The following is a 19487-nucleotide window of genomic DNA, read 5'->3' as shown; positions in this document are numbered from 1 at the left end:
AGGATCTCTGTGAGTTCGAGGCCAGCCTGGTCTACAAAGAGAGTTCCAGGACAGGCTTCAAAACTACACAGGGAAACCTTGTCTCAAAACAAAACAAAACAAAACAAACAAACAAACAAAAAAAAAAACAAAACAAAAACCAACCAACCAACCAAATAAACAAACACAAAAGCCAAAACGAACAAAAACATCTCACACCAGATTTGGGTGGTTTTAGAGGGTAACTTGCTCATGTCAGCCCACCCTGCCATATTTATGCCTTTGGCTGTTTTAATTTGAATCTTTGTGCTATTATACAACAACAACAACAAAAAAAGAGAAACAGTACTTTTCTGAGTTTGCTGACCCACTATACATTCTAGCAAATTACCAAATACCTCTGAACCCCTGATACTTCTGGTCTTGGTTAAGTGGTGTTTGAACCCATTTTGCTAGCCCCTGCCTTCTGAATGGAACTACCACAACACAATGGCAAGCTTGGATCCTTACCTCCTCCTCAATAGCAAATAATTTGACAATGTTTTTGTGGTTGAGTTTTTTTAACACTTCAAACTCTCTCATTTGAACATCCACTGGGCGAAGGAAGCTTATGTTATTGAACACTTTGACAGCATATAAATCACCAGTTTTCTGAAAGATAAAGGAAGGGAGGAGTCAGTAACATGCTGTAGCAATGGGTCTTTGCAGTACACTGTGCATCTTTCAGACCAAGATCTGTGATCAGAGGGCCCAAACATAAAAATGGTGGAGGAGTTCAGAAGTCCCCGAAGGTCGCTGTTTCCGACATTACAAACAGAACTTACAAATGGTACGCTACTGGCAGACAGTCACCAGCGCAGGGGTCAAAAGGGAAACTCATGAAGAAAATGAAAGTGAAATCCCAAGGATTTGCCAGAGCCAAACATTTGCAATCAGAACAAAGAGGTGAAAAAGTACACTCTACCTACAGAACTGTTCGGGAACCTTTGTGGCTAGCTACGATGAGTGTTGGTAAGGAGGGGCCTGACAAGAGAGGTCAGAGACTCCCTGGCAGGCTGTGCCGGCGCAGGGTACAGTGGACTTCCTAGCTGGGTCACGCCATTGCTGCCCACACACCTAGACGTCGGGGTGGGAGGCTGTTTGTTCCTTCATCCCTGATGAAGCTCTAGAGGAGCAAGCATCTGCTGACATGCCCCAGTAACCCTCCAGACCTGCCCAGTGTTACCGTACTATCACAGCACACAACTACAGCTTTCTTTCTTTTTGTTTTGTTTTGTGTTTTTCGAGGCAGGGTTTCTCTGTGTACCTCTGGAGGCTGTCCTGGAACTTGCTCTGAGACCAGGCTGGACTTGAACTCACAGAGATCCACCTGCCTCTGCCTCCCGAGTGCTGGGACAACAACAGCTTTTTAGCAGTATAAAATTAACCTTACTCTAAACTCATCTAGACCTAACCCATTACCCTTCAATCCCCGGAACCAGCAAGCTTCACCCTAGCGGTGAATACCGGCCTTTTTTTCATTCAGCTTCACTTTCTCCCTATTTGTTCAAGGCTAGATTTCCTTAAAGCCAGTTCTTCATGGGGATCAAGCGTGGCCTGATTAAGGACACCCTAGTACCCTGAGTCAGACCTCACCTTTGGACCATGCTTCATCTTTCCACAGATCCAGTTGTCTTTTAAAACTATTTGCTGTTGTTAATAATCCCACCTCTCAATACCAACATCTGAACCATCTCTAAGTGACGCCTACTGCTCAAGTCACATCAAGTACAAAGAAACATATATTTCCTTGTAATTGTCTTAGAGTCAGTCTAACAGATTTTTTCCCCTTACATTTATTTACTTATTTTACCGTGTGTGTGTGTGTGTGTGTGTGTGTGTGTGTGTGTGTGTGTGTGTGATGGATGTGGGCACATGGGTAGAGGTCAGAGGGCGGTATGCAGCAGTCAGTTTTTCTTTCCACCACGTGTGACCTGAGAATCAAACTTCAGTTGTTACACTTGGTGGCGACTGCCTTGACTGCTGAGCCGTCTGCCAGTCCCAACGGGAGGTTTCCACAGGGGACAGCGAAGCGGGAACAATACAACCTGGCACCGCACCCAGGGTGATCGGGTCCGCACTGCGGAAAGAAAGGTCTGCGCCTACCACACCTGGAGGTAACTGGACTTCGGGAGTGCACCATTTCCGTTTAGTCACGTGCACAGTGACCTGCCATCATGATCTGAGTCAAAGTCACAGGAATTATAAAGATCTGCAAGATCAGCACGCCTTCCTTCAGGTCACTTCTCTTCCCCAAAGCCACAGCAGCTAGTGAGCACGGTGAGAAGGAGGACTAAGATAGGAGCACAGAGAGACGGCTCAGAGGGTAAGAGCACTGTCTTCCATCCTCAGGACCAACAGTGGAGAGACCTGACTCCCAGAAGTTACCCTCTGACATGTATGCTATAGCAGCGTGCCTGCCCACACATGCCACACACCAATAAATAAAACTGTCTGAGAGATTAAGTATGTGCTATATTTTAATAAGAGTACATGGAAGAACACGGTGTCCTAGGCGGTACACACAGGGTGAGTATCATGATCAAAAAGATTTTAATCGACTGAAGGGGGAAGCAGGACTGTTTTTAAGATTTCATTTTACTTTACTCTTTTATTATTATATTTATTTTACATGTGTGGACATTTTGCCTGTATGCATGTCTGTTCACTGTGCTTGCTGGCGTCCTTGAACGGCAGAAGGGGATAGATATATCGACCACAGTGAGCTGCTATGTGGATGGTGGGTAATCAAACCAGGCCCTCTGTGAGAGCAGCCGGGACCATGGGTGCTGGAGTGTCGGTGTGCAGGTATGTAAACCCTGAGTGCACACGCTTGTGGGGGCAGAGGCGTCAGGTCCCCTGGAGCTGGACTTACACGAAGTTGTGAGCCAGCGGACATGGGTGCTGGAACTGGAATCAGGTCCTCTGCAAGACCAGTGTGTGAGTTCACTTCACCCCGATTTACCCCGAGCCTCTTACCACACCCACACCCTGCTTCTCAGTACAGCCTTCACTACTCCAAGCTGACACTGGTGTCACTAAGAACAATCATAATTTCTGGAAATACATCTCTGGAGAGATTAATGCCCAGATAGTAAACTGGACTGTAGCAGTATCTTGCTGGTCTGGTGCCAGTGAGAGCAACTAGCGCTAACCTCACACCTGGCTAAGGTCAACTAGCGCTAACCTCACACCTGACCTAGCTCAACTAGCGCTAACCTCACACCTGACCTAGCTCAACTAGCGCTAACCACACACCTGTCTAAGGTCAACTAGCGCTAACCACACACTTGGCTAAGGTCAACTAGTGCTAACCACACACCTGGCTAAGGTCAACTAGTGCTAACCACACACCTGGCTAAGGTCAACTGATGGGAGATGTCATTCTGTAAATGTTTCTCTTATTGGTTAATGAATAAAGCACTGTTGGCCAATAGGAAAGCAAGATAGGCGAGACTAGGAGACAAGGAGGATTCTGGGAGATGTAGGGTAAGGGAGTCAAGAAGTAAGACATAAGAGGTCCGGACTCTCTCTCCAGTAAGATAAGACCACGTGGACGCACTTAGATTGATAGAAATGGGTTAATATTTAAGACAGAGCTAGCCAATAAGAAATGCTAGTAACTGGCCAACAGCTTTATATCTAATACAGCGTTTCTGTGTGTTATTTGGGGCTTAAGCGGCTCTGGGATCAGGCAGGCGGGAAAACTGTTCATAATAGTCAACTAGCTCTTAACCACACAACTGGCTGAGGTCAACTAGCCCTAACTACACACCTGGCCTAGCTCCGAAACAAATACCTTTTGTCCCTCTCTGTGAACTTTGTTTGGGACTTTCCCAAGAACACAAAGGTCCATGCAAAACTTGGTTCAGGAAACCAGGAAAACTGGTGCCTATGAATGGAGACCCTGCTCACACCATTGTGTTTTTAGAAGCCTCATTCAAGCTGTTCTGAGCATACGGTAATCAACTGGCTAAAGTGTGCATAGACAGAAAACTAAAAATGCCCTGGGCATTAGGAAGGTACTTCAGTTCCTCGAAGCTAGGGTCCCCTTCCATGACTTCCATGACATTGATTCATAGGAACCTCTTAGGTTTATTCTTATCCTCCTCAAATCTGTTATTTTTGGTTCCTACAATGTGTATTTAAAAGCACATTTTTATGAAGAACATTATGCTGCCTTCATGGATCTAATCTGATGGTACCTGCCCTCTTTCTTCCAGTGAATACTTCAGAGGATCTACCATGTCTAGGTACTTACACAAAGGAAACTGAGTACCTAAGTAGGGAACAGGACCAGAAGGCATAAGTAATGCCTGTACTTTAAACACAAGTCAGCCAAGCTAACACTACTACTATTTAGTTTCCAACTTATATCCTTTCTAAAAGCACCTCCATACAAACAACAAATTTGTCAGGCATAGGGACTGCTCATTAGTTATACTGTAACAATGCCAGGCCCACCGCAGTGCCTGACACAAAGTAACCATTACAGGAATTTCAAACAAAGGAAGACAGAAGGTCAGATGTGCTTTCAACTCTAAATTCTGTTCATCTCTTCTCAGCATACAACAAACTAACAAAAAACCATTTCCAGTCAAGAACTTTCTAAGTATGATCAAAGTGAACTTAAATAAGGACCCAGAGCCACTGCACAGTTCCAGAATCAAGAGGAAACTGCTAGAAGCCATCCATGTGACTTTTATGATTCATTCTTTATGAGCCATACAGCTGTTTATAGCCATACTCTCTCTGCAGAGGACAGCCCCTCACCCATGCACGCTTGTCTCCACGACAATCTCTAGACTATGGAACAGAAAAGCCCTCCCTCCAAAAATGCTCAAAGTTCCTGGGTCTGAAAATAAGAATTACAAGGCTCCAGCCGGGCAGTGGAGCCACACGCCTTTGATCCCAGCACTCGGGAGAGACAGAGGCAGGCGGATCTCTGTGAGTTCGAGACAAGCCTGGTCTACAAAAGCAAATTCCAGAACAGGCTCCAAAGCTACAGAGAAACCCTGTCTCAAACAACAACAACCACCCCCCCAAAAAAACACAAAACAAACAAAAAAGAATTACAAGGCTCCAACCATCACTCACCCTAAAACAAATTCAAAGTGCTCCCAAACCCGGCATTTGATGTATAAAAGGAATTCTCATCTATTATTTTTCCAGCTTCCTTCACATTTATCCAATGTCTTGGTTTGGGGTCCTCAGCTGCTGTGGGGGGGGTCACTCCTTTTAACCCCACTCCCACTAGGTTCTGATGCCCTCACACTAGAACTCAGCCTGCTAACTCTGACACGTCCCTTCCACTCCCATCTACCTTGTAGGATGTCATTTTAGAGACAGTGTGAGCCACTGGCTGAGTGGATGAGAATCACCTGTGGGCACACCTGCCTGCCCACCACGCCTCCGTCCACCACACATCATCGTCAGGAAGTTAAGCAAGAAGGTGGGAAACACTTTCCAATCAACTTCTAGTTTTTTTTTTGTTTTTTTTTTTCCATTCCATTAACTCACAGATCCAAGCACCCCTGGGTAGATGGGTTCACTGCCCCCAAACAGACTCAACCTTAAATGATCACAAAAATCATAAAATCCTTTTTCTTTCCAGCCCCCCTACCAGCCCTAAAAAAAAAAAAAAAAATCAAAATCAGAAAAGCCAAACATTTTCATATAAACGGTGCTTGTCAGAAGACAAAGTGACAGAAAGAGACACAGCACTGTACCTACCTTATGTCTTCCTCGGAAGACATTTGCAGTGGCCCCCTGGCCTAAGATATCAGACAAGAGCCACAGGTGGTTAGAAGTGCTCTGCATCTCGGCTTGCTGGGAAGCTTCGCCTCACGCTGTGGGGGAAAGAAGAGATTTGCATAAATGCTGCTCAGGAAATAACACAGCCAAGAAACAAATGTTAGCCACTGTTCAGTCCGAAGTGGGACGACTCATTTACTGCCAAGCATAACAGTCCCGTGTTAAAAATACGGTTTCTAGTAATATTAGAGGGTAAAATGCTACGTGAACATCATAGGGAAAAGCCCACAATATTAAATCACTGACACGCATTCAACTGTCTCTGTTATGCTTTGGAGGGAGTGTTTCCCGTATTCCCCAGCCTGGCCTGGTTTTATGCCTTGGCCTGGAATGATGGAATTACAGGTGGCCCTGGCTTTTCTGTGGATGCACTCATCCACAGACGCTGGGGCAGGTGGGAGGGAGTTGGACCCCCAGGAGCTGGAGTTAGAGGCAGCTGTGACCCATCTGCTGTCAGTGCTGGGAGCTGAACTCCTATCCTCATCAACACCGAGCCATCCATCTCTCCAACACTCCCACATCCGGCTTTATTTCTTCATATATTCCATGTAATTTGCATCTCACAGCTGGAAAAAAATCCCTTCATTATCTAATATTGTCTCTGCCAATTACAGTAATGTTGGCTACTTATCTCCTCCAACTGTTTAGAAGGATTAACCATTGATTATCAAAGAAGAAAAAAAAAAAAGTTGACTCAGGGTCTCCTTATAGCCCAAGTTGGCCTTGAACCTTCCATCTTCCTGCCTTCACCTCCCACAGGCTCAGAGGCAAATTAAAGAAATTAGGCTAGCACAGTACTAGCAGAGAGCAGTCATCACTACACAACAGCTCCATAATGCAAATGTTCTTCCACAGAGTCACTGCAATGGAGAAGTACAGGACTTAGTATCCCGGAGAAGTCAGTAACTGCTCTCGTGTGTAAGAAAAGGTTTCTGGGCCAGCGAAATGGCTCAGTGGGCAAAGGCGCTTGCTGCCAAACCTGGCAACTGAAGTTCGGTCCCTGGAACCCATGTGGCAGAAGGAACCGACTATCTGCCACAACGCGCAAGAGGCCCAGCACACAATGAATACATTTAAAAACATTAAAAAGCAATCCTTTCCCTAACTTCCTCCTCCTTCTCCCCCTCCTCCTCCTTTTTTTGTGTGTGTTTTTGAGACAGGGTTTCTTTGTGGCTTTGGAGCCTGTCCTGAAACTTGCTCTGAAGACCAGGCTGGTCAGAGATCCACCTCCCTCTGGCTCATGAGTGCTTTTCCCTAGCTTCTAAATAGACAGGTAATACACACACCAAGTACATATTAAGAAGTGACAATAGCAGACTTGTCCCATGGTGCAGCTAAAAGAAAGGCACACACGCTAGACACATCAGACTCCTCAAGTCTGCTTGAGGTCAGGCCACAGAAATGACCTCACAGTCCATTTCCCCTAAGTTAGAATTCTAGTCTCCCAAGGGTCCAAGTTTCACCAATCTCTTACATACCAGCTCCGCTGTCTTTATAACTTCACCACCTATGTAATTTAGATAAACAACTGCCCATCCCATCTATTTGAAGTCGCTGGCCAGATGTCCTCTGTGTGTGTGTAGACTAAGACTCCCTCTTCATGAATGCATTTACCAGTTACCGCATTTCATTTAAGCAGCAGTAAACCCGAATATGTCATGGAAAACCTTCCCTGTTAATTGCTGTCAGGTAACTGAAACCACGCTTAGCCGAGATCCCTGCTGTCTACACACCAACATAAAAAGACGGCTCCACCACAGTGATGGTTCGAAACTTAGGGCCAATGCCCCCCTCATGCCTAAAACATGACTCAGCACACCCGCCAGACGCTTGCTATTAGGTGTCCATAAATTCTGGCACGCGTATCTAAATTGGCATTCAACAAGTACATCACTGGTGACTCCGTCGTCGGCCTACTTCCTTTAACTGTTCAAAACGAAAGTTACCAAGGATAAAACAGGTTTGGTGGCATGGGGGACGGACAAAGTTCCAGGATCTCCAAACTCTACCTCTTGTCGACCATGTATTCGACCAGACAGCAGAGGTTCCAGACCGGGAGAAGGGTCGGGTTTATAATGCGTTTGACAGAACCGGTCTTGGGGACGACTGACGGGCAAACAGCAGCAGGGAAACGGGTTAGGCGAATACATCCCACAGCCAGGTCAAAGGGGAACTGGAAGACCCGGGGATTTGCTTTTTGTTGTTGTGGCTGCCGGTGCGCGTTAAAAACCCGTCTGCCCTGTGCTGGCCGGGCGAGCCCACCTTTGAGGACGCCTGTGCACAGCAGTCCGTGCAAATAAAACCCGCGGTGTGGGCCGGGCCGGGCCGGGCGGCGGCTCCACTGCACTCGGGCCGGGCAGCCGTCCTGCTCCGGCCGCCAGGGCCCAGCCGGGGCGGGCGCGAGCCGCGGGAGCCTCAGGCCGCCGCCCCGCCGGCTGACTCAGCAGCCCGCTGCGCCCGGGACCCCGGAGCGCGCCGCCCGCGCCGCCCGCGCCGCCCGCGCCGCCCGGCCCCTCTTACCCAGCCGCGTCTCCGCCGCGCACAGCCCGCGGCTCCGGGGCCTCCTCGCGCCCCAGGCTACTTCCGGCTTCGCCGGCCCGGGCCGCGGAGCACGTGACCAGCGGCGGGGGCGGGGCGCGCTGCGTGCGTGCGTGCGTGCGTGCGCGCCGCCGCCGCCGCGAGCCTGCGGGGCCCGTGCGGGGCGGCGGAGCTCGGGCCTCTCGGTGCGGCGAGGCCGGCCGCTCGGGACTCGTGCGGGTAGAAGGGTCGGGGCCAGGTCTGTCTGAAGGCGCCACTTGCCGCACCGGCAGGAATGGGCTCGGTGTCCGTCCGCTCTGCTCTTGAAGCCGGCAGCACTGCAGAGTTGAAGCACTGAGCCTGACTGCACGGGCTGGGGGGGGGGGGTAAGTTCGGAGTGGAGGAAAAGGCGGGGGCGGCCCCGGAGCAGATGTGCATAGACCCGGCAGATGTGCATAGACCTGAAACCCCCCGCCCCATTTTCAACCAATGCACAACGGAGATGATTAAAAAAAAAAAAAAACCAAAACAACAACGACCAAAAATCAATCCAAAAGAGTTCTTAGAAAGGAAGTTTATTTTATTAGAATTTTAAAGTTTGGCAATGAAATCATTTTAACAGCAAATGCACTTTCTGCTTACAATTAAAACCTATTTCGGTTCGGATAATGACATGACAGGCCCATCCAAGTTTCTTCCAACAGGAAAACCCACAGCTCAGAAATTATGGAGGAAATATGACTAAGCCAAAGGACTTCACATGTTTACCGCATAAATGATACACATTAAAATACCACGTAGTACTTTCTTAAAAAGGCAAGCCACTTGTGAGCCCGATAGCAAGCCTGGACCCTTGAAGCAAACGGTTAGGCACAGGAATAATTCGGGCACCATAAAACCCATGTCCTTCGATTTCTCACCTCTAACGAATGAGATTCACTCGAGACAATTATTTGGGTGCTTGCTTTTAAAAATAAGGTACTTAATGATGGAAGTTTCCTGCCAATGACGGTAAGCTCAAGGAATGAAGACAGCAGTTTCACACATGATTACATTGACATAAAGTTCCTTACTTACACACTCTGATTTCCATGTCCACTGGAGGGCTTTACAGAGCCATGTATGGACTCAATAGTACAGTAATAAATAGTACAGTAATACTGAGACCTATGTTTTAACTCACTGAACTCTTAACAAGTTATGAGGTAGCTACCATTACTTCCCCCGTTTCTGAGGGGGGAAACCAAGGCAGGAAGAAGTCGTTTAACTTGCTCAGGGCCAGAAACTCAGTTACTGGTGTAAGTGGTGTTTGCACCCACTTAACCTGGGTCCAGAGTCCACAGTATGCAAGGTCTTCGGTACTATGCGCTCACTATAATACCTTGCACAATCACACTGTTGCAACAGATGCTATTGCATCTCACAGTGCACAGGAAAACAGCAAAGAAACACCCAGTTTTGCCTGTCTTGGTGTTTTTTTTTTTTTTTTTTTTTTTTTTTGTGTTTGATGCAGAGTCTTACTCCAGCCCAGACTGGCCTTGGCCTCCTCTAAATGTGGTGATTGTAAGCATGAGCCACCAAACCTGGCCCACTTACCTACTTAAAATCATTATTTATTGAAGCACTATATATATATATATATATATATATATATATATATATATATATATTTCACTGATCTATTTTTACCATTCAATAGAAGACTATTTTCAGCTGTCAATTTTACTGCCTTAATTTTATGTCAGGAAAATGCTGACATTTGGTGGAGTTAAAATCAGATAGAGCCGTGTGCACGATTTAGAGTAAAATGGGGAAATGGGGGGGGGCAGGTGTGTGTGGGGGCTCAGCGAGTAAATGTTTGCTGAACAAGAACGGGGACCTGAAATTGGATCCTCAGCATCCACATAAAAGCTGCTGGAGCCAACATCTGTTCCCTGAGGACGGTAACAGTCAACCCGGCTCCAGGGTTAGTGGAAGACACTCAAAAGAGACACCCTCCCACACAGACATCCGTACAGACACACACATTTCCTGTACACACACACACAGACACACTACAAAGACTTTAGGGAATTTATGGGTCATAAATTCTCCGACAACACACAAATCTCCCCTGAAATCTTTGTCTCCTCTCTGTTCTGTGGGACTAAGTTTTCAAGCAAGCCCTCTACCACTAAGCAATATACCCACAACCCCCTCTCACAAGCCATCAGGCTTTTACTTACTACAATGTCTGGCAGGTTCTCATGTAGCTCAGGCTTGCCTCAAACTCAGTATGTAGCCAAGGACAGCCTGGGACCTCTGACCCTCCTCCTCAGCCTTTATGAAGTGCTGGCGATGGAACCTGGGACTCTGCATGCGTGGGAGGTAGAGCTGGGCCTTTCCTTTTAAACTTGCATGTCTCCAGCCATGTTCCTGTTCCCGTTTCCCAAGGCCCCTACTGTACCCACCACTTTCCTTTACCTCTCTCCCGTGGGCACGCAGCACAACCTGGAGCAGTTAAGCAGAAACTGACTACAAAATCATAAACACACAGGCGGCGGTCAGACCTGGTGAGTCACACCTTTAATCACAGCAGCTAGGAGGCAGAGACAGGCAGATCTGTCCATCTGAGGCCAGCCTGGTTTATATAGCGAGACCCAGTCTCAAGACAAAAAAAAAAAAAAAAAAAAAAAACCAAAACAAAACCCCAAGTATATTGTACTGTAAGCACACTTAATATCATAGAAAGACATTGGAGCTTATAATCCAATCATAGGTTCATGGAGCCTGTTTCTAGTGCATTTAACTTAACAGACCTTTAGGGGCATAGTCAGTGAAATAAGGCATCCACATTCTTATCTGCAAACCTTTGATGTGGGAAATCAGAGAGTGATTAAGGTGGGAAAATGAGGCTATTCATAATAATTCCGGAAAAGACTTGGTATATTTCACTATGTAAAATTTATTTTTTATAAAAAAAAAAAGTGTAACACCAGCAGCTACTTTTAAACCGACTAATTTAGGAACCCACTCTCTTATAGGATACACATTGGCATTGAGACAGTTTGAAGAAATGTAATGGCTATCTACAAAAATTACGTTTTGATTGTTACCTCATAGCTTGTGTCTGCACACACAAAACATTTTCAACTTTACATTCAACTGTTAGGGTCAGTTTCCCACTGCTATATACTTTTGTTTTTGGGTTTTTTTTTCCCCCCAATATAAAGAACTTTAAAGTTTCATATAAAGAAAAAAAATGAAGGTACTAGGATAAATCTATGTCTTATAACAGCATTTTTTACATAAACAATTTAAACTGGCATGCAGGCAACTTTGCTTGTTGTCACATGCCTGTATTTAGGGAAAAATTACACCCATTTTACAGAAAATCCCACATACACAGCCACCAGCTCAGAACAATGTTAACAGATCGGTGTGAATGGCATACACGCACGCGCACACACACTGCTTCTCCGAAAGTTATTAACTGAGTTCCTGGTCATGACACAGGAGAGGGGAATCCAGTCCTTAGGGCTTTGCTCTCTGGAAGAACACCTGCAAAACAGTACCGGAACAGCGTAAGCATCAGGCAGGATAGCTAGCTTCCTCGAGGGTCACCCCTTGGTGACCAACAACATTGCTATGAGCAGCGGCAGTCGGAGCAAATAGCTTTTGGTGGTTTTTCATTTACTGGTAAAATTAACAGTGGGAAGTTAAACTTAAGGAAGAAAAAAAGGCAAAGCTAAGACAGAAATCGTAGGCCTTAACAGAGTTACTGTATATTAGGTGATTAAAAGTCATTTCCAGGTCAGTATTTGAGATGACAGAAGAGTGGGCTAGAGGCCACACTAAGCCCCAGCCCAGCAGTGCATTCCATCTGCAGTGACTTAATTAAATGAATGCTACAGATGGGCCTGGCCGGCAGTGAGCTCATGAAGAAGGACCGTATCTGTTATTCTAAGGCTCAACTGACAGTTTAAGCGAGGGGAAGGATGGGTACGGTGGAGACTCACACCTGCAAGCCCAAGAGTTGGGAGGCCAAAGCTCACCTGGGCTACAGGAGGGAAATCCTGTCTCACAATAAACCAAAAAAGCATACAGTGTCAAGAGTGACCACTGAATGACCAAACGAAGGTCTTCCCAGGACACTGTCGTAGTTAGCTTTAACTGTCAAGCTGACACAGCCTCCAGCCCCAGAGAAGCAGTCTCGATTGACGGACTTCCCAGATCAGACTGGCCTGTGGGACACAGTCGGGACTGGTAAACTGGCTGTCCTGGAACTTCGTAGACACGGCTGGCCTTGAACTCAGAGATCCACCTGCCTCTGCCTCCTGAGTGCTGGGACTAAAGGCTGACTGTTAACTGACAGAGGCTGGACCAGCCAGCTGTGGGTAAGTAACGCCACTCCCTGGATAGGTGGGCCTGGGCTGCGTAAGAAACAAGCTACTCATCAGCCTGGCGAGCCAGCAAGCGCTGCTTGCTCTCCCTCGGTTTCCGCTTCAAGTTCTGGTCCTGACTGCCCTCATGACAGACTGTAAGCTGGGATGAACTCTTCTCTCCCTACATTGCCTTTGGCCACGGCACCTGCCATACTACCAGAAGGAAACCAGAACAGAGCATGTCAAAGGTTCGCCGAGAACAGAGGCCGAGTTAGTTCTCAGGCGGGGCTGAAGAACGGCAAAGACGATTCTTGAAAGAGGAATGAAATGTGAACATTGGAAACCCAGATAGGCAGCATGCATGGATTTGTCTTAGTAATGGATTTGTCTTAGTAAGTAGTGCTTCCAGGAAGAGCAATGGATGAAGGAATACTTGCTAGACCAGCCAAGCTAGAACAAGGGAAGGAACAGAGAGAGATAGTGTCAGGCAGCCACCACACAGGGAGGAGTCAGGCAGATAGGAAGGAAGAACAGAGACTTCTTCTGATCAGGAGACGCTAACACTGACATACCGCTCTCCGTCACTGAGAAGCTGAGCTAAGCTTGTCAGTGCCCGTACATATGGACAAACACACGCGAGCACAAGCGGGCCTTCTGCGCTCCCGGAATTGTGCATCTACCCAGTAAGAGCCGGGCATTTTCACAGGCGCTTGCCTTTTCTTCTCCCAATGTTAACAAAATAAAAAAATAAAACATAAAACAAAAACCAAAAAACTTCTCCTTTACGCTGATAACTCTTGAGGGATGATGTCAGAACAAGAAAGGATAGCAAATGCTTTTGACTTATAAATTCTCTTTAGCCTGGTTTGTGTTGTTGTTATTGTCATTATTAATTATTACTGATGCTAACAATTGCACCCAGGGTCTTGTACATGCTATGCTAGGCAGGTGGTCCGACACAACCTACAGCTCCAGCTACTATCTTGAGCCAGGGGCCATTTGTTTGTAACTTGTTACCAAGAAATGTAGTATGGCTTTGCTTCTCGGTTTACTCAAAGTACCAAGCACAAACAAGAAATAGTTCTGGGCTCTGGCTCAGTGTGACTGAGCTCCTTGAGCAGGGGCAGTCACCCGTACTGATTCTTGCAGCATCTCTTGTCTGTACATAGAAAAGTCTTAATTTTGAAAAAGTAATCTCCACTGGGTGGTGGTGGCACACACCTTTAGTCCCAGTGCTCGGGAGGCAGAGGCAGGCGGATCTCTGTGAGTTCAAGGCCAGCCTGGTCTACAGAGTGAGTTCCAGGACAGGCTGTAAAGCCACAGAGAGAAACCCTGTCTCGAAAAAGACAAAACAAGCAAACAAAAAGGAAAGGCAATCTCCAACTGTCTCCCCCTAGTTTCAGGCAGGGTCTCACTATGGAACTGAGGCTGACCGTTAATTTGTGTTCCTTCTGCCTCCTTATTCCAAGTACAGAGATTACTTGCATGCATCACCACCTGACATGTTTTATTTTATTAATAAAATTTAATGCTTTTTGAATGCAAAAAAACAGTCTTGTTGGCCAAATCCAAGGGGCATCTCTTTTGTTTGCTATACATTCAGCTGTTTCAAAATGAAATAAAAGTAATTTATAATGTCTGCTTTTGTATTTTTAGATCCCTTCAATTATGAACATTTCTTGTTCTTTCCACCATCTAGTTAGTACCCATTTAATTACATCATAAAACTATAAAACAACAAGAAAAACCCAAACCCTGACATTTTCTTACCAATACATTCAGGTGTCTAGACAATTAGTGCACATACCCAATTTTAAAAGTGTTTCCCAACAGATTAGTTCAAAAGGGGATTCACGAAATCTTCTGTAATTCCATCTCTTAGGGTAAAGAGACCCCACAGTGAGTCAGACTCTGCACCCTCAGACATTACCTCGAAATCTTCTGTAATTCCATCTCTTAGGGTAAAGAGACCCCCAGTGAGTCAGACTCTGCACCCTCAGACATTACCTCGAAATCTTCTGTAATTCCATCTCTTAGGGTAAAGAGACCCCCAGTGAGTCAGACTCTGCACCCTCAGACATTACCTCGCTGATAAAGATAGGGACCCCCCCCCCAAATACCTACCTTTAGGTAATTTTTAAAAACTTTAGCATCAGGCTGCTGAAGTGCTTGACAAAACTCCTGGGGGTGGGGGATGACAAGAGAGGGAAGAGAAATTACTGTAAAGCCCATTTAATTCAAGCCCATAATAGCCTTTTTGTTTTAAGCTATGAACACAGCTCATCATCACCGCCACTCCCCCCCCCCCGTGCGTGCAGGCTTCCTCGCCTGCAGACACCAGCACCTGTGCCCACTGGACGCCTCCTCTCCAGCACCCACAGCCGCCACTCTGCTCTCTGCCTGCCGAGTCTTACTACTTTGGACCTCTGCTGTCAGGATGGAGGGTTTGCTTTTACTGCCTAAGTAGCAGACACTAGCTAGCATAGTGTCCCCAGTGTCCCCAGTGTGGTTGCAGAGGACATTTCTTCCTTCAAGGCTGAATAATACCACTACGAGTATATACCTTATTTTCTTCATGTGGACACCTACACAATGGGCTGTAATGTTGCTTCACGTCTACTGTAGTGCTATTACAGCTCATCAAAGTCAAGTCAAACCATCTCATTATCAACGGTTATGCATGGGATTTTCAAACATTACACCCAAACAAGTTGCTCTTTCATTTTCTCTGAATCATCAGGGAGAAAAGAAACCAAAACCAGTGTTGTCTCAGACTTGGTAGGATGGTCACTGGCAAATGACCCAACCACACCCCAGAGCCAGGCACCTCAGTTCATGTCTGTAGTCCGGGCTAGCCCAGAACCTGAGAAGGAAGGGCTGTTTGGGCCCGAGAGTTCAAGGGAAACACAAGACCCCGTCTCAAAAGGCAGAGGAGGAGGAGGAGACAAACGGAACAGAGGGAGGGAATGGGCACAGTAACGCGCGAATGATATTGGGAGGCAAAGTGAAAGGGTTTTTATTTGAGGTCAACATCTCATCACACCAACAAGACAAAAGTCAGTCAGCAAGGATGGAGAAAACCTAACACGCAGTGAGTGAGAATTCGCAACAACACACACACAGTGAGAATACACAACAACACACACACATACACACACACACAGTGAGGATACGCAATAACATGCACACTGTTAGTGAGAATAAACACCACACACACATACACACACACACAGTGAGAATACGCAATAACATGCACACTGTTAGTGAGAATAAACACCGCACACACACACACACACACACACACACACACACACACAGACACACACACAGAGAATGCAAAGGGCAGCTGGTGTGCTTTAATTTTTTTTTTATAATTAACTAGGGATTGATCCTTGGGCTTTGCAAGCACACTAAGTCTATACTACCCTACCTCCAGCTCAGTATGAAGGCTATTAGAATTTTGTGCTAGACCTGTGTTATCCAGGAATCTCACTTTGGGGGTATTTACCCAAAAGAAATGAAGTGGATGTTAAGGTATACCCAAGGAGATGTCTTCTTTATCACAAGAAAAACAACAACAACAACAAAACCCCAAAACAAATCTTGGAATCTAGGTGAGTGGACTTTTTTCTAGCGGATACTTCATAAACTCATGCACTACTGCACAAGACGTGTGGGAAACTGTATGAACAACATGTGTGCCATTAAAATTGTTATGTGTCATAGAACACGCAACTTTCTAGCCACCCGCCTCAAAACCCAACTTCAGACTTAAACAGTAAACACTGGGCACAAACCCAAGCAGGAGCCCTTCCGCTTCCTCCCTTCCGCTTCCTCCCTTCCGCTTCTTTTCTTTCCTCTTTGCCACGCACGTCAGGGTCTGAACCCACGGTCTTGCACATGGCAGACAAGCAAGCATGTCACCAGCGGCCTGCAAGCCTGCCAAGGCAGATGCCCACAGGCTGTGATCACCGCCGGCAGTCTCTCCTCTCAGAAGCCCCCGCTTTGCCAGAACTCACTCGATAACCTAAGGCAGACTCGATGCACATCAGCCCTCTGCCCGAGTCTCCCAGGTGGTGGGATTACATGCCTGGGCTGCCATGCCCACAGCCATGTTTTCATTTCAAAAGCCAGGGTTAAAAAAGAAAGCAACTGGAATAAACTTTGTTTTTTAAAAAGATGTGTATCAGCTGCAGAGAGGGAGGACAAGGCCAGGCTGCAGAAACACACAGACAGCTGACCTGAACAAGGAGGAGCTAACGGGCCCCCAGACTGATAGCTGGGAATCCAGCATGGGACTGACTCAGGCCCCCTGAATATGGGTTTCAGCTACAAGCCCTGGGCAGTCTAAGGGACCTCAGACAGTAGAAAGAACCTGGATGTATCCCTGGTGCACAAGGACTTTGGGAAAATGCTCCCCATGGAGGGATACTGCCTTAACCTAGAGATAGGAGAGAAGTCCTAGTCCCTACTTCAAATGACTTGACAGATTTAGATGACCCCGCCTGGAAGGCATCACCCTACATGTGGAGGGGCGGGGATTGGGGGGGGGGAATGGTCAGGGGGCATGAGAGGGTGGGAGAGGGAAAAAGGGAGGGAGGGAGAGGGAACTGGGATCGATGTGTAAAATAAAAAAAAGGAAAACAAAAACAAAACAAAATAAAAAAACAAACAGACAAAAAAGGATGTGTGTTTGCATTAGCTGATGTGTGCCAGAAGCCCCCAGAGGAAGGGAGGTCACTGGATTGCCATCAACTGCAGCTACAGGTGGCTGAGAGATGACACATGGGTGCTGAGAGATGACCTGAGTCCTGGCAAGAGCAGCCAGTGCTCTTGACCACTGAGCTCCAGGAATTCGGATTTTTACTATATTTAGTTTGGTAACAAAACTTAGTGTCTTCTTAGGCAACAACGTAAGTAGTAGCACTACCCAATGAGTCATAATTTCAGAATGGTGACACACACAAATAATATTTCTAATCATCTCCAGCCCATATGCCATGAAAATATGTGACAGCAGGTTGGGGGGATTCCTCAGCTGGTAAAGCGTCAGAGACCGAACCTCAGAATCCAGTAAAAGTACCAAGTGTGGTGGCAAGTCATGGTGAGCGGCAACAGAGGCTTGTGGACTGGCTGTTCTAGTGAGCCGGAGGCCCACAAAATGTGTCTCAAAGGAGACAAACAGTGTTCCTCAGTGTGGCACCCAAAGTTGTCCTCCAGCCTAAACACACACACACACACGCACGCACGCACTCACTCACGCACGCATGCGCACGCACTCTCTCTCTCTCACACACACACACACACACACACAGAGAGAGAGAGAGAGAGAGAGAGAGAGAGATTTGTATTGGAGGTTTGTAAGAATAAAAACATAAAACCATTCCTACAATGTCATAGATTACTTAAGTCTAGATTCCAGGCTACTGATGGAAAAACAAGCTAAACGCTATCTGGCTTTCTTGAATTAAAATTTATATTTGAAGTACACATTCACATTTATTTAATAAGATTCAAGCAGAATCTCTTAGGAGAGCTCTTACCTGAATTATTTCTGGAGAAACCTGTAAGGAGGGCAGGTATTCTTGTTGAAGATACTGAACACACTCGGGGCCCTGCGGGTGAAAAGACAATCAGTTAACTATTTCCCTTCTGGGCACCGATGATGCTGGGAGTGTAGATCAACCCGCACGAAGGCCATACAGTACTAGGATAAGAACACAGACTCTAGGTCAGACTGCCTTGATCTGAAGCCTGGCTCTATGCCAACTTAAACTAGCTGCTCTAAGTCCCGAGTTCTCCATCTGAAAAATTAAAAAATTAAGCTACTGGATGGATCTGATGAACTATCAATATCTGTGTATGTCATGGACAAATAACGTATTGTGTAACACATAATACGCAGCAAACGTAACACTTAGCATTTAGTGCATGTCAACCTGTCTGTCTGGTGTCAGGTGTCTTCATATACTGCTCTCCACCTTATTTCTCAGACAGGGTCTCTCATGAAATCTGGAGTTGGCTAATCCAGCTTGTCTGGCCAGCCAGTAAACTCCAGGGATGACCCACCTGTGTGCGCCACCACAGGACTGAGATCTGTCTGAGATCACGGCCATGTCTGGCTATTTTGTGGGTGCCAGGACCTAACACAGGTCCTCACGCTTGCATAGTAAGCACCCGATGGGCTCAGGCGTCTCCCTCGCCCTGCATCTGGGAACTACGATGGTTCCACACTGCGGAGCTGAAGGCATGACAGAGCTCTGAGTGTGAAGTGAGCCTGGCTATGGAGAAGAACTGTGTCCAGACAAACCAAAAAGCGAGCCCTCTCCTCACCATGCCTGGCCCACTTTAACACCTGCATGTGCTGTTGACTATTATTAGAACTTCTTAATCACAAGGCTCCTTTATCTCTCCTTTCTACCTTGACTCCCTCTACTTACAGGGGCCTAGGTCTCAACTTCCTGACCCCTCAGAAGTCGTCTGTCATCTGCGGGGACACCACACTGGTTCTTCAGGGTTTCTTATTCTCTCCTCCCGGTAGTCTACCCATTTGCAACACAGTGCTTGCCATTCCATACAACTGTATTATCAGTTACACACTCGAACACAAGCAAACACAAACACCCACACATACATACATGAACACCACACACATATACCAACTAAAAACACACACACTTTAGCATAAATAAAATAACTTTTAAAAATGAGATAGCTACCTTTGGGTAGTAGCAGAGGATGCTTGAGAGTTTAGGAGAAAGGGTGAGAAGCAAT

At 46.5% G+C, this 19487-nt stretch overlaps 2 protein-coding genes across 2 annotated transcripts in view; both read right to left on the bottom strand.

Moving 5' to 3' along the window:
- Tbk1 (TANK binding kinase 1) overlaps nt 1-8429 on the bottom strand; it is a 34561-nt gene extending 26132 nt beyond the window's left edge. The window contains exons 1-3 of the mRNA XM_051176168.1: nt 8353-8429; nt 5752-5867; nt 490-630 (exon numbers count right to left, since the gene is read on the bottom strand). Coding sequence (XP_051032125.1) covers nt 490-630; nt 5752-5838 — 228 coding nt within the window. The 5' untranslated portion in view covers nt 5839-5867; nt 8353-8429. The remainder of the gene's footprint in view (nt 1-489; nt 631-5751; nt 5868-8352) is intronic.
- A 3122-nt stretch (nt 8430-11551) lies between these two features.
- Xpot (exportin for tRNA) overlaps nt 11552-19487 on the bottom strand; it is a 39989-nt gene continuing 32053 nt past the window's right edge. The window contains exons 23-25 of the mRNA XM_051176169.1: nt 18257-18328; nt 14838-14894; nt 11552-11889 (exon numbers count right to left, since the gene is read on the bottom strand). Coding sequence (XP_051032126.1) covers nt 11863-11889; nt 14838-14894; nt 18257-18328 — 156 coding nt within the window. The 3' untranslated portion in view covers nt 11552-11862. The remainder of the gene's footprint in view (nt 11890-14837; nt 14895-18256; nt 18329-19487) is intronic.

This window comes from Phodopus roborovskii, unplaced genomic scaffold, assembly GCF_943737965.1.
Source record: "Phodopus roborovskii unplaced genomic scaffold, PHOROB, whole genome shotgun sequence".
NCBI lineage: Eukaryota > Metazoa > Chordata > Mammalia > Rodentia > Cricetidae > Phodopus > Phodopus roborovskii.
The sequence above is the reverse complement of the archived record's forward strand: the minus strand, read 5'-3'. Positions and strand labels throughout refer to the sequence as shown.